Genomic DNA, 15,147 nt, shown 5'->3' with positions numbered 1-15,147 from the left:
AATAAAGTTGCCCTAGACTGAGTTTAAAACACATTTTTTCACTTAAATAAATAATTCATGCTTAGAAACATAAAAATTAATAATATTTATGTATCAATTGATAATTTTAGGCGTGAAAATAGCAGCCATTTCGCAGGCACTTTAATAAGCTTATTATTTAACTACCGGATTCGGCTGATACCCCGCCCGGGCGATCTTTTGGCAGATATTACGAGGCCCATCTTCTCTAAAAAAAATTAACCTGAGTTGATAGAAATGGTCTAGAAAAAATAATGTTTCGCGTTGACCAAATATAATCATGCAAAGTATAAATTCAAAGTGTTTTAATACATTGGTGAGAGGTCGAATTTTACGTGAACAAGAACATGCACTAAGAAGGAAAAGCAAGTCAAAGTCGAAACTGAGTGCATCATGGACATGACACAACACACGCTGCGACAACTGAGTGATTAGCGTACTTTGCGAAACTTGCTGCGCGCTGATGTGTTGACCAGTTAAGTATATAAGTTATAAGTGTGTGTTGACCGAAATTTGACCCCAAGTCACGCGCTGAACTGGCGCGTTACCTTAGCAACCTTTTTCTTTTGCGGTCCGCGCGTCGATCTAGTAATTTTTTTATTATATCCGACGGTACTGTAATTACGCAACTTGTATGCAGCGCTGTACTGGCTTTGAATATATCAACGTCATTTACTTAGTGCACTGCTTTTCTAATTACGCAAATCTGTTGTACCAGCTCTGAATATTTCAACTTTGTATTAAATGTTGCTTTCATGATAATTACGCAAACTCAAGTTAATTTTTACTATTGTTAGGGCACTGACCCGGGGTATTGGGTCTGTGAATATTTCAATATTACCGACTTGATAATGCGTTGCATTCGTAATAATTACGCAAACATAAACATTGGCGCATTTAAATCATTAAAAATGATAGTAGTCGGGTATCTACGGAATGTCGAGAAAATATTTTAAATACTTGTGATTCACCAATGTTCCAATGGTGATTTTTTTATTCGAAATGAAGTGAACATGTAATATAAACCATACCATGCGTCAAGTTAAATTTTACTATAATATAATAATCTCTTGACAGCGCACTTCGATCGCAATATTCACGTACATTTCGACTGAACTCTAAAAACCACGCGTTTGAGTTCACGCACTGATATTTAAATTCGGGCCACCCAGCTTGACGCAAATCAATATAGTTACTTGTCATGTGTTCAAAAAATATTTCAACTCTCACAAATACCATGAACGCGAAGAGCTAACTGGGGTTAACTGAAAGAGAACGTCTTTTTTGGAGAAAAAACACGTCAGTACAAGATTATGTGTATAAGGTTAGCGTTATAGAACGTACATGACGTAACGTACGTAAATCAATATAGTTACTTGTCATGTGTTCAAAAAATCTTTCAACTCTCACAAATACATGAACGCGAAGAGTTAACTGGGGTTAACTGAAAGAGAACGTCTTTTTTGGACAAAAAACACGTCAGTACAAGATTATGTGTATAAGGTTAGCTTTATAGAACGTACATGATCGCTTAACTCTGTGTTTTTTAATAATCATGTCGCATGTGAAACGCAGGAGACATTTTAGTTCGCCCATTTCTTGTTTACCGACATTTTGTCTGGAATGCGATACAGACAAAGATTAAACATTACTGATAACAACCAAGAGGCTCGAACCAGGAAGGCTTGGATATTTTAAACTTCGTAAATAACATTCTTTTCAAGCGTAGACTTTATTCGAGTGTAATAATACGCAACAACAATTCGTTTACAGCATTGTTTTATTGAAGTTGCTTTTCGGCTTCACAGTGAATTATTTTAGCGTCATATTTGAAATAGCGCGCTCGATACAAGATGTCGGACGGGAAAATTGGTATAAGTTGGTTCAGTCAGGCAACGTGTGGACCAAAACATCGCCCACTATTTGAAACATCGCCCATGGGCGGGGTATCAGCCGAATCCGGTAATAAGCTTATTTATTTTCTGTGGTGTCGAAAAAAAAAGTTATTGAATTGGTTTTGCCAATTTCTTTCCCTAGCATATTTGTATTAACCTATTACCAATTGATAAAAATTAGCAGATGAATAAGACAACGTGAAAATGCATTAATACCTGGATGGGAAAGTAAAAAGAATTTGACATGTGTGAAGTTCAGAGATGTACAAAAAAAAAACAAGTTACCTGAGAAACCTGATATATACTATACTATATTGAAGTTTTCATTCATTATCTATTCTATAATGTTCTTATAACGACGGTCACTCGCAGTGTCACATGTGGGGGGGGGGGGTACTCGTACACCGTTCTCCATACAAAGATCGTGAAACGAAGAACACAGTTTAAAATGAGAAATTTGATTTACCAGTTTTTCGTTTCAACAGAATGTTGAGTTGTTACAAGCCAATTGCTGCACGAGAATCAACAGATGCTCAATTAGTATAATATAAATCAGACTTTTAAGATCCATTGGCATCAATTTATATCTTGTTAAATAGTGTCTTTGTGTGTTTACATTGAATGAGAACAATTAAATATAATCTTTGATATATTGCCTGTGAAATTCGATATAACCAGGGGACAGAGACATTTCAATGATTGGTACTACTGATAAATACTCTGAAATGAACGCATATTAATTATCCAATTTGTATATATTAGGCTTTCTCCATCAACATCTTAAAAACTAGACGTATATCAGTTGAACTTGGGTCATCAGGGACTTGATTAGTTATTGGTTTGATAGAAATCAATCTTGTTAACCACTGTCTGTAAATATCTGATTATCAACAGACTTGCTTAGTTTCGGGTTGAACACACTAGTTCTTTGTAAGCTTTCTGTGATCTCAATTAAAACTGATAGCATTGTATTCACTGCACCTGTTGTATCCATGGTAACGGGGCAGTGATGCAGAATGTGCGCCAGACAAATGCACGCAAGTTCAATAACTCACAAAAACTGAGTTTTTGAACTTTACTGCTTTTCTACAGTGATTAATAAATGATATAAAACGTGTATATTCCCAAATTTAATAAATATTTTCTTCTGTAAATACATCAACATACTTTAATACAATGAAACTTGTGCTTTCAAATGAACATTAGATTCAGGATTCCCTTTCTCTTCTTAAACAATGCCAACAACAGCAGAAAAATACATTAGTTTTTTTCTATTCACAAATTAAATGATATGATTATGTCCCAAAAAAGTAAAGTCTGAAACTTTCTCAATAGTGCTCCATAAATGGCAGATCAGAGAAATACTTTGGACGTATTTATCGATGAATAGTGTGAGGTGCACCATGTCACATCACTTATACGATATTGTACAATTATCCAACTGCAGTATCTGCAAATAAAACATTTTCCTGAGTATTTAAATAAATTGTGATTCTGGTAAACTTGAATTACATATAGATTGAGTAATTAATTAAAAGAACAGGAACTTTTAAATATTAGCATCAGTGTCTATTTGTAATGCTACTGATGCTGATTTTTGTTTTTCAGGGAGTAGCAGAGAATGTACCGGTACAAAGGTTGAATCCGAGCAACAATATACTTGCACCAGCGTAAAGTGGAAAATTTAAGAATCCACAAAATATATTTGTGTAAATACAACATGGCAAGCAACGTAATACTGAAAACTTTTTTTTAAAAATGTCCAAAATCAGTGGAGTAAACGAATAAATTTACAGACAGTGTATCAACTGATCATTTAAAAATTAGGTCACAATCAAAGAAACTACCAGGTAAGCATCTGAGGCAGCAAGGAGTTGTCAAAATATCAGGGACCACCACTGTTACAGGGTTTAACATCTATGATTAACATTAATGTCACATGATTCATTAAGTTCAAGCTTACATCCCCTGGGACTCTAGTGGCTTACATGGCCTAGGTTAATTGACGATGTCCTTTTTCATCTGAATTGTCTCTTTCGCTGTATGCAAATATTTTTTTTATAAAGTTCGGCGATTATTAGGAAGATCACCGATACAACGATTCAAAAATCACATGTTGAACAAACTGGCATAAAACCATGACATCATGATTTCTTTTCGGGTGACTGGCTTGTAAATCCTGTTGTACTAGTCGCTACCCGCCACAGTGACGCAACTGATGCTGCTGCTGACGACATTAAACCTCCCGTTGGCAATTCACTGCTAGTAGGCCCCCCCTGTTCTGGAATTACTTGAGACTGCAATGGTGGTGTGTACGTTTCACTCAAGCGAGCTGCGACATCTGGCGATGTTGAAAAACGTGGTACAGTTTCCCACTCACCACCTAGATCAACATCGTCCTCGCCTTGACTATCGTTGTCACTATCATCAGAGAATCCATAGAACGGGGGTGATGATTCCTCCACAGTTTGTATCAATTCTGAATTGACCTCAAATGGACCACTTCTATAAAAAACAATCAAAAATCAAAGAAAGCTTAGAAAGAACTCCCATGTGCTGAGAGTATTGGAGACACATTAAATATAATTCGAAATTACTTAGCTGAAAACTAATTATGCAAATCAGAAAATTAATATGACCAGATTTGAGTGTAAAACTAATGAGGTCTGCGCAATGTAACAGAAAATCTATGTCTCCAAGTTTAATTGAAATGTGATTAGAACCAAAAAATTATGAATTATTATGCTTATTAGGGAATTAATATGAACAGATTTTTACCCCAAACTAATTAGGTTTGTACATTGTCCTAGAGCATCTTTGTACTAAGTTTCATTGAAATGGAATAATTAGCACCGTGAAAACTCCAAAATTTCGACCCCTCTAAAAATTCGTCCGCCTATTTATTTGCCGGGTTTCGGTGTTTTATTTGCCTCCAAATTTTCGACTCCACTAAAAATTGCCGACTCATTCTTATTCGAAAATTGCGACCAGTTTTAGTTTTCCCTCAAACGAAAAAAAAAACGATGTGAGCGTTCAAACGGGACCTTCCTCGAAGGCATGAATCCGGGTTTCTGATTGACTGAGAGATTTTTATTTTATTGGTAACGAAAATATATTCTAAATAAACGAAGTTTCAAATAAAAACGAACACAAAAATCTCGGCATGCTGCGTTTCTGAATTGTTGATTATTACTGTACTCAGTAGTGATTATAATAATGTACACAAAATAAATTTGTTGAATGGTTATGAAATACAAATAAAAGTCAACTTAGTTTCATCGTAAGCGAATGATTCCGGTCTTGTATAAACGTTTGATGCTGTAGGATATCCGCCATGTTCTCTTAGGTCAAATAGGTCAAATCGCTAATTAACCAATCAAAAAGCTGGATGATGCCAACGTGTTCAAATTACCATAGCTTATTTAAATATGTTAATGTTATTGAACGCAATGCGGAAGAGATTGATGTTGTAGTACGATATTTTGGCTTGGATTTTGATGCGAAAACGGCATGATTTTTTTTAAATAAAAAAATTAGTTGTTTTTAAAAAATAAACTGGTCATCTGAAGAATAATTTAACATTGTTCACAGTGATAACAGCTCATTCTCGAAAGGAAGCTTACCCGCTCACGCTAGTCACGATAAAAATCATACACGTGTACTCTTGAATAGACAGACGTCAATGACTACGGTAAAACTTAGACTCTATTTTAGCCGGCAGGATTGATTGAAATGTCCGAAAAATGACGCCAAAATACACCTTAAAAGTCCCATTTTATTTTCTTAAATCCCATTTTATTTTTTAATCCAGGGGCGAATTTACGGCAGAATTTGGTCCCTCAAATAAGGGACACGTGAGCTTTGATTCTAACCGGATACATTGCACTGGGTCGGGGAGATCGTTTGCTAAACTTCCATGTATCTTTTGTCCAATGGGTACCTGTACTTCGAACTGCGCATATGTTCAGAGCATCTATGTACCAAGTTTCATCAAAATCCAATGAGTGGTTCTTTAGATATCAGTGGAACAGTCATAGAACAGCTAAAAATTAGCTAATTATCATGCAAATTAGGTAATTAACGAGCATGGATTTTTACCAAAACCTAATCAAATCTGCGCATATGTTCAGAGCATCTATGCACCAAGTTTCATCAAAATCCAATGAGTGGTTCTTTAGATATCAGTGGAACAGTCATAGAACAGCTAAAAATTAGCTAATTATCATGCAAATTAGGTAATTAACGAGCATGGATTTTTACCAAAACCTAATCAAATCTGCGCATTGGCCCAGAGCATCTATGCACCAAGTTTCATCAAAAACCGGTGTATGGTTCTTGAGATAGCAGTGGAACAGTCGGACACACACACACACATACACACACACATACACACATACACACATACACACATACAGACACACTAACTGCAAAGACTCCCATTTTGTGCTTCGCACACGGGAGTCAACAAACTCTAATTCGGCTAACTCGGCACACTTTGTTGTAAGCATTGAGCTGTAAACGATGCAACATGCCTGTTCAAACGTCATATATTTGTACAGCAGTAGAATTCGGTACAAAAATTTAAAAAAAATCAATATTCAGTTCTTGCCACATGGGGGCGCTTACCTTCCCAAGTCCCTTGTTTTTACGCACACCAGAATATTTCGAAGCGTATACATCGGGTGCAGCAGTTCCTGACTAACATTCTGAAATACAAATCAAAATAATCACGAAAAGGATTATGACACATACTACATGTAAATATCTCTGGATCAGTGAATCAATGTAAGTATTGGCTTCCAGTCACAATGGTATTTAACAATAATAGGAGGTTATTACGAGACTACCAGAAAGGCAGTATGATGATCGTAGTGACAAACGCATAGCAGATAGCGATTGGATCATGTACAGCCAGAGTGCATACTTTGAGGTATCCTCATGATAACATTATTATTATACATCTGCTTGTAGTAATAATTTAATGAGAGATAACAACCTAAAATGGCTGTGCTCAGACACTAAATTATATTTCCATCATGTGCTTTAATATGTCTGCATTTAACATAAACAAAGAAAAGTTTTCAATGTGATATAAACAACACACCCAATTTTCAAATAAGGAAGGCACTTTTGAACTCATTTGTACAGCGTTTTACAGAAGGATAAATTCTGTTGTTTTCGATGTGAAAAATATAATAATGTTGTTTATTCACATTACTTCATATTTAAACAGCATGTATACTTCAATAGAAAAAAAAAAAAAAAATATATATATATAAGCAGGTGTCTATTCTGACTAGCTGAGTATCAATAACAGGGTAATGAATCAATACCACATGTATTTTCCCCGAGAACGACAGTAGACAGTCAACTGAATTTTCTGACGTACCTGAGTAAAACACATGTGAAGAATATTGGTGTTGAGGTTAGCTACTGCTCTGGAAAAAGACTGCGGACTCAGTTCTTTACCACAAAATTTCCTAAAAAATTCAGACAAAGGGGGAAATTATATTCAGCAAGTTGTGCAGATAATAAATATTTCTTATTACAGTATAGATCAACTACTATACTGAATTTTTTTTCACTAAATATATTAATTCACCTTTTATGGGAATACCATAAAATGACAAGGTTGCTCATAAGTCAAGATGCAATGATATAAGAAGTCCACATAAAGGCATATGTTTTACAAACTATTATCCCATGTTTTAGGTTGATACAATTTATAAACACATACAAAGAAACTCTTCAAAAACCACACCTCATAGGTATCAGTGATGAATACTGATAGACTTGGCGACTTAAGAATGCGGTAGAGTTATCATGCTCTAAAATGTAAAAACTGTTTTCATGAGGAAAAGTGTTTTGAAGCGTAGCAAATTATATATTTTCTTGAAGCCCTTGTTCCTGGCTTTTTGAAAAAAATGATCTGCGACATGTACCACGAATTAGTCACGTGATTACTAAGTAAACATAGAGGTGTTATTTTAAATAAAAATGAGTTTTGTATAAAAACCGTAGGGGTTTTGTAAAAAAAGAAAGCTGAAAAATCAAGGCAGCATCAGCCCCGTCAATGCCTCGAGAGTGTTAGAACATAGATTGCATATTTGTTTACAATGACATCAATTTACATTTTTCCTGTTATTTCACCCATAGACAAGGAATTTAAAAGCCTTTTATTTTTCATTGCGAGAAGTTATCAAAAAATGCTTCCAGGTTTTTTATTCTGCGCCAATACGTTATCAATGTGTGTGAATTTCATGAAAGTAGGCCAATTTCTGACGACGCACAACTCACTTGAATGACCTCTATGGCGTCAGATTTCTTCTGCCTGAAAACGTCAAAAAACAAAACATTTGTCACGTTGCGCTAATTTTGGACATTTAAAGATTCAGATGGACTGATTTTTACAACAAAAGACATAACATGGAGTCACTTAGTAGCCTTGCAGTATTAAAATCCAAAACTATAAAGTTTTGGGCCCGTATTCGTCCTCCAAAAACTAGTGAAGTTGTTACAGTACACAGCGACCTTGCATAACGTCGAACAGCTGGAGAGATAAATGACGTCATCTCATTATATATTCAAATCATGTTTACATGCGAAGCGTGGTCTGTAAAACAAACACTTGCCTAGTAACCGGAGAAAGAGGTTGACATGGCTAAACGCCAACCCCTAGTGCTAGTTAACTTAACAACACCCGACGTTTTGTCTTGTTCTAGCAGACACTTGACTTCCACCGCAACTTCGCAAACGGCGTTCTTATACGGACCTTTGTTGATGGGTGGCCCGGCGGCAATCCCACATAAGACACTAGTTTTTTCAAACCTCGCCGACCTCTCCCAACTCGGTTGATATTAAATTGTCTGCCCCACTTTTTTGTAAAATGGAAATTGATCATGTTTTGCTGACGAAATTTTACCCTCTTGGTTTGAAATACTCAAACTTGAAGTGTGAACCCCATTGTACTTTCGGCAATGTGTTTCAGTTATAGGTAAAGTTTTGCTTCCTCTGAACTGCGTTTTGAGTTTTTCCTTGGGGGCCTCTTTTGTGTGATTGATCATTAATCAGGAGCCGGAGTTAATATGACCACGTCGTCTTCAGTGTGCACTGTTTCCGTCGTGAAGGGATTATGCAAATTACGCAATAAGTCAATGTTATTGTTTGCGTCCAGACTTTTATCTCAAAAACAAAGTGTACAGTATCCCGTTATACAAGTAGTTTTTCTTATTTTTTAAAAAAAAAAGGTATTCTAGATGTGTTTCAGTTTTAATTTTGATAAAATTATGAGCCCAATAACTTTACAAAAGTAATAACAAAATTCACAAAAATAACACTACCGCATCCTTAAATCCTTTTTTTCCCCTGAACAACAAAATACGTTATACATTGTTGTAAAAAGGCCACAATAGAAGAAACAACAAATGCATAACAGACCACTCTTCGTGATAGATATTTTTGTAATTTATTCACTACAAAATAATAAATGGGAATGCTTGGTAATTTTCTAATATTTGTATGAAATTTCTGTACTGGATACCTTACATAAACTACAACTATGTGACATAAATTACATGATATTGACGAGGCCTTCCAATACAATATAACAAAACAATACAGTATTAAAAACATCACATCACATCATGTTTTATATGGGTCCCATGCAATAAGTCTAAATATTTGTTTTTTTTTATGAAATTCAATAGTACCGGTACTTCCCAATATAAAGAGCATGAGATGAAAAGAACACTAGTGATTGGTTGTGGAAAACTCACCCGTAACATATTTTCTTTGGTGAGTGAATCCCTAGATAATACGATAGTACTGAAAGTAACTGTGTTGTATTGGACAGAGCAGCACACATGGAGTTTGCCGGATTCCTCTGACCTAACTCTGTATTAGGACCCGGCGTAAAATGCCTGGTAGTCTCATCTGTGGAGAGACACATAGTAAAACCTCTGAATGACATCATTTTTCCCGTTAATACTTGCAATAATTTGTTTCTGTAGTTTACTATATAATTACTGTTAATTTTGAACCAAATGGGCATTATTTCCCCTTACTGGGTCTTGATCAGAATGTTTGATAAAAATGATATGTAGGAGACTAAAGTTTCAAAGCTTACCGGTATGGGTGAACATGAAGATATACATGAGAGTTCCTTGAAACTCAAAAGCCTTGAAACTAAATTGGGGAAATGAGATTTGTCTATGGCCATAATCCAGGATTTTTGTGTGCTTTATTTTGGAGATGTGCTTTAAAAGAAAAAACAGTTAAATTTTGTTTTCATTCGATAGTAAGTAGTGAATGATGTCCTCAGTATTATTTGACAAGAATTACCTTGTTGTCACATGACATGATTTTAATATAAGGAGTACAGCAGATTGATGGAGGTCTTAGTAACTATGGTAACAGAGTAAATGTATGAATAACATACATACACACGTGTGTGTAGGAATTTGTAACATGTAGCAGCAATTTGTTGCATCAGAAGATTAAATGATCAGAAAACGATGTCATATTGATAAGATGAAGGACTTACACCATGCTGTGTAAGCGGAATAATCTCCGTCTCCAGGCAACGATGCCTCTGGGGTGATAATAGTGAAGTTTGTTTTACTGTGGTTGCCGGTATATACCCATTTACCATGAATGTAAGACATCTGTTGAGCTTCTGCTAGCTCACTGACGGTGCTTGTCGAGAGACCACCTTCCTTTTCACCATCATTCTCAGCTTCTTCCGATTGTCTGTAATATTGTTGAAGAAAACAAACCAGTTTCGGTGAAGTGATGCACTTAAAAACTGGCCGATATTTTAGACAAACATCCAGGATGTTTGGGGCATTCCTAATACTGGTTCTTGATGTTGAATCATTTTTAACTAACTATTTTTGCCAGTATTTGGTACTAGAGATACATTTACACACCAATAACAGGCCTTAAATCTAACCTGTTCTCGTAATTTCAAATACTGAACCACTTTTTGGTTTGTCATTTGAATTATGCTTAGAATAATTTTAACCTGTTGTTTTCTGGATCTGCTTCTCTGATCTCCATGATGGGGAATATCGATGTCATAAGCTCCTCTATGCGTGACCTTCTCATCCTTGCGAGGTCCTCTTCTTTCTGTTCTTTAGCAGCCAAACTATTGCGAAAGTGTATTCTACTTTGTTCTGTAAATTACCAATTAGTTTACATTATTAAAGACATGACATTGAAACTTTACAAACTCAAAACATATAATTTTGTTTCAATGAGTGACATGGACAAAGTGAACTCAAAGTATCCATTGGGTGTTATGACTACAGAAGCCAAAAACTTCACCAAGTTCTAATCTATGGTTTGTTTCCATTCAAAGTCAAATTCACCAGTGAAGTTAGACCAATTTCAAAACAAATATAATGATTGAGATTCTTACCTAAGTGTTTTTGATATTTGTATATTTTGCCTTTCAGAATTCTAATTTGGGCAATGTGATTGTTCTTCTTCTCAGTGATAGCATGGAGATCATTCCGTTCTGTTCCATTGAAAAGCGAATTTTATGATTAGTGTAATAAAACCAAATCATTTGTGAATGAACTGTGAAACTTCAGGGGAAACATTAAAACTGCTGCCAGAAGCCAAAGTTACCTTTGCAAAATAAACATGCATAAATTATTTTTTTCATATCCAGGGTCTAGTCAGCATAGCTTCTTTTTTCAATCCAATCTTGCAAATCCCTCCTCATGAATCTCAACATCCAAATAAAACTACTTATTATACATTTGTCACCGTAACGCCATAAGTTACAGCGTGCCGTAATTTTGCGCTATTTTACAGGGTATTTTCATCCTACTATATAAGGAAATGCGAATTCCAAATATGGAATGATTGTGTGCGTAAACGTCCTCTAAAAATTAGAACAAACATGGCTGCCACCAGGGTTTGACTGGACTCCAGACAAAAAAGTGTGCTGACACTGTTCTAAACTTTTTGAATTTCGGCATTCCTATGATGTATCTTTGGAAGGAAAAGATGTATAATCAGACAGTACGCCGTCACATCGACCTCCACTGTGCGTCGGTCGATACTCTTGTTATACTGTCTTCGTGCATACTTTGAGGTATCCTCATAATAACATCATATTCTTCCGTGCATAAAACCATCATAATATATTGTTGATATGCAAGAATTAAACATACCTTTATCCGCATATCCTCTTAACTCTTCACTCGCTTTCAGCAACACTTCTTTTTTCTGTTCTAAGAATAATGCATCCCATCTCTGCATGAAACAAAATATTGATATACAAAGATATATTACTAAGATGTGTGTAACTTCTTTGATTTTATTTTAATTTGAATTTTAGACTTGTTTTTCACCTTTTGGTCATATTGCACACGTCCAATTAAAGCTTCGGAAACCCTGCAATAAAAGAAACAAGTAATGTTAATCACTGAGCTGAATAACATTTTCTTATAAATTGTAAAAGCATCATCTGTTTAAGCTCCATGATTTTTATCGCCAAAATGTTGGGTGCAACATTTTGAACATTTCTTCCATGTATTTTTCTATAATTTGTTTGTTAATTCTGGACAAAACATAATATTCCAGTAGCTACAGATCTTAACCCAAATTTCGAAAAAAATATGAGCAAAATTGTGGGTTTTTGTTTTGCTAAAGAAGATTATAATTTATTTTTGTGCTTTTAGTATTTAATTAAACTATTTTCATATATTGAGCATTTTCGCTGGGTTTTATAAATTCACAATTTTTCAGGTGAAACAATGAGATCTATTGTAATTCTGTACGTTCACACGAAATTAATGTCAGCTGATTTTAACCTAGACCCTAAAAAAGATGACTACTACATTTCAGTGAAAACAGCAAAATTAGCAAAATTAGCTAGTTTTATTATTAGAGAATAGTGAATGATTTTCAATTGCATATTTTATCAACAACAAAGGTTTACTTTCAGTTTTGGACCACGTTTAACTGCCTCAATGCCATAGTACAGCCATATTTTTCACATATTTCAACTACAGAATTTCTTTGCTTAATGAATTTCCTATTGGCTGTAGATCTTAATCAAAATTTCTGAAAAAAAAAATATGGAAACAATGATGAAATTTGAGAAAGGTACAGTACACAAAAATGTGTTGTACCATTTTATCCAAAGTGAAATGTCTGTTTGTGATTGCTAGTAGCAAAAAACCCAATTGGTGACACACATAAATTAAGCAATAAAGTTGCAACAAGTGTAATCCTAATACATATCATGACAGTTAATTAATAACTAACTTATTTTTACAACACATTTTTAAAATGCATTTTAAATTGTTCTTTCAGCTGGTAAATAAATAAAATAAAATAACTATATCATACAAAATCGTGGGAAAATACTTTGAATACGAACTTCATTGTTTACCTGTTTGTCCTCAGTTCAGAGGTTGACCTCCGACCTTATTTACTAAATTGTAAAATTACATATGACTCATTTATGTGCTGTCTGTTACCGAATGTCGACACGTGTAAACAGGCCTAATGTCATTACACGTAACGTATTTCCAAAATTTAAGAAATACTCAGTCTCCTCGGGTTTATATGCCATCACAAAACAGTTGAGTTACACTATCAGCTGTTCCCCGCTGTCACTCAACCTTGTAAAGCTCGTTCGAGACGGTGAAAAATATAACAATAACGACAATACTCACTGATCCGACAGTTTCAGTCTTTCTTTCTTCAGTCTGTTTAGTTTCTGTAATTTCTCAGCATACCTATGACATGGTGTAAAATAATCATTTATTTGTTACGGAGGTATGAACGGAAATGAGCATAATTTATCGACTCTGTCACTCAAAAGCAGTGAATTTCGTTCACAGAACTAAGATGCCTACCTTTCGGGATTGCGACCGCTGGAATGAGTCAAATTACCCTGTTCGATGCAGTCTTTGCACGAATATGTTCTTTTTGAGTTGCTGCAAAGTGGGCATCTTTCCACGGCAATGCCGATCACTGATGAGGCGTCTATTTGAGTTTTGGACTGGCGAGTTGTTGATTCATCCTCCGACAAGCAAGTCGCCATATTTCATAATGACGTCAGGATTTGTTATGGAATGTGGCATTGTGGGAAAACCATCAAAAAGGTCACCCCAGGACAAGCGGAAACAAACGCAAATGTACAGAAAGAAATATTGTGACCCCAATGGACTTGTTTCATTTAGCCGCACTTCCGTCTGAACTTCGAATTTCAGATTGTAACCAGCATTCCCAAAATTCGTCTAATAATGATACAAATGCAGTGGACAAGTGAAACTAATTGTCACAGTAAGAATTTTATAAAAACACCATTTCATCATAAAAAAAGTATTCGTCAGTTTGGAAGTTTGCGCTATAGAGGGAATTTAGCTCATGATGATTTGACATCATGATATACTTTTGTTAATTTCATTTACACCTAGTTGTGATCAGAATGTCGAATGTGTGGGGGGGGGATTATGTGAATCTACAGGGAATATAATCTCCAATATAAAGTTTTCATCATCGTCACATGCCAACTACTTGTAACCCTGGTAACCAACATCCAGATTTTTTTGCTTCATCCATTGAAAGACAAAATATGCACACTGCTTGCTGGAATTGTTTAGTTGGGGCGAAAAATATCAAAGTATTCAGGTATTTTGGGAACACAGTTTATTCAACTGCTCAGATAAATATTTGTCAGGAAGTATGACTTTAATAGCTCCAAGGGCTGTTGTGACTGGTGATATCTGAGTTTTACCAATACTGTCGCCCGGTACTGTCGGCACCGATAGCACCTTCCAAAATGTTCAGCCTACGTTCAGATTTGTGATAATGTGGATCTTGAGATTGTGAAATCGGTTCTTGTCTATCTGTTTGTGCGTTACATATTACGTGAACCAATTTTGTCAAAATTTTACCCGGGTCGCGAGAGTACGGCCTACATGTGTACACATACACATAAGTTTGTTTTGTAATACATTGTACGACCAAACGTATCGTACCCACGGCCAACCATGGATCGAAATTACCCAGTTTTGGAAACTGGTTCTTTTCGATTTGCTCGTGGACGTACGACAATTATAAATCTGATCTCAAAATACTTCACATATAAAGGTATTTGTTTGAATGTCCGTTTTGATTGAATGCATGGATTAATTTACACTCAGACTTTCTCATTTTTAACGACGATGGGCATAAATAGTATGAAATATTTGGAAATTACTAGTAAAAT

General features: G+C 35.3%; 1 protein-coding gene across 1 annotated transcript; it reads right to left on the bottom strand.

Annotated features, from left to right (window-relative positions):
- Positions 1-3,030: 3,030 nt before the first annotated feature.
- LOC100369734 (beclin 1-associated autophagy-related key regulator-like) lies at positions 3,031-14,014 on the bottom strand. Its single transcript, XM_006823698.3, has 11 exons — positions 13,790-14,014; positions 13,607-13,669; positions 12,275-12,317; positions 12,095-12,176; positions 11,332-11,430; positions 10,936-11,086; positions 10,456-10,661; positions 9,689-9,845; positions 7,303-7,393; positions 6,540-6,619; positions 3,031-4,418 (listed from the first exon to the last, which is right to left on the bottom strand). The coding sequence occupies exons 1-11, from the start codon at positions 13,975-13,977 to the stop codon at positions 4,058-4,060; spliced, it is 1,521 nt and encodes a 506-aa protein (XP_006823761.3). The 5' UTR covers positions 13,978-14,014; the 3' UTR covers positions 3,031-4,057.
- Positions 14,015-15,147: the final 1,133 nt, after the last annotated feature.

The sequence above is a fragment of the Saccoglossus kowalevskii genome, chromosome 2 (genome assembly GCF_978046115.1).
Source record: "Saccoglossus kowalevskii chromosome 2, keSacKowa6.1, whole genome shotgun sequence".
NCBI classification, from domain to species: domain Eukaryota; kingdom Metazoa; phylum Hemichordata; class Enteropneusta; family Harrimaniidae; genus Saccoglossus; species Saccoglossus kowalevskii.
Note: the sequence above shows the minus strand (reverse complement) of the source record. Positions and strands in the feature narration are given on the sequence as shown.

What these genes read in the sequence shown, in the direction of transcription:
- LOC100369734 (XM_006823698.3), bottom strand. Translation starts at nt 13,977, where the DNA reads ATGGCGACTTGCTTGTCGGAGGATGAATCAACAACTCGCCAGTCCAAA. An exon ending in AGACTGAAACTGTCGGATCA is followed by an intron (nt 12,318 to 13,606) that starts GTGAGTATTGTC and finishes CTTTTATTGCAG; the next exon opens with GGTTTCCGAAGCTTTAATTG. An exon ending in AAAACAAGGGACTTGGGAAG is followed by an intron (nt 4,419 to 6,539) that starts GTAAGCGCCCCC and finishes TGTTTTTTATAG; the next exon opens with AAGTGGTCCATTTGAGGTCA.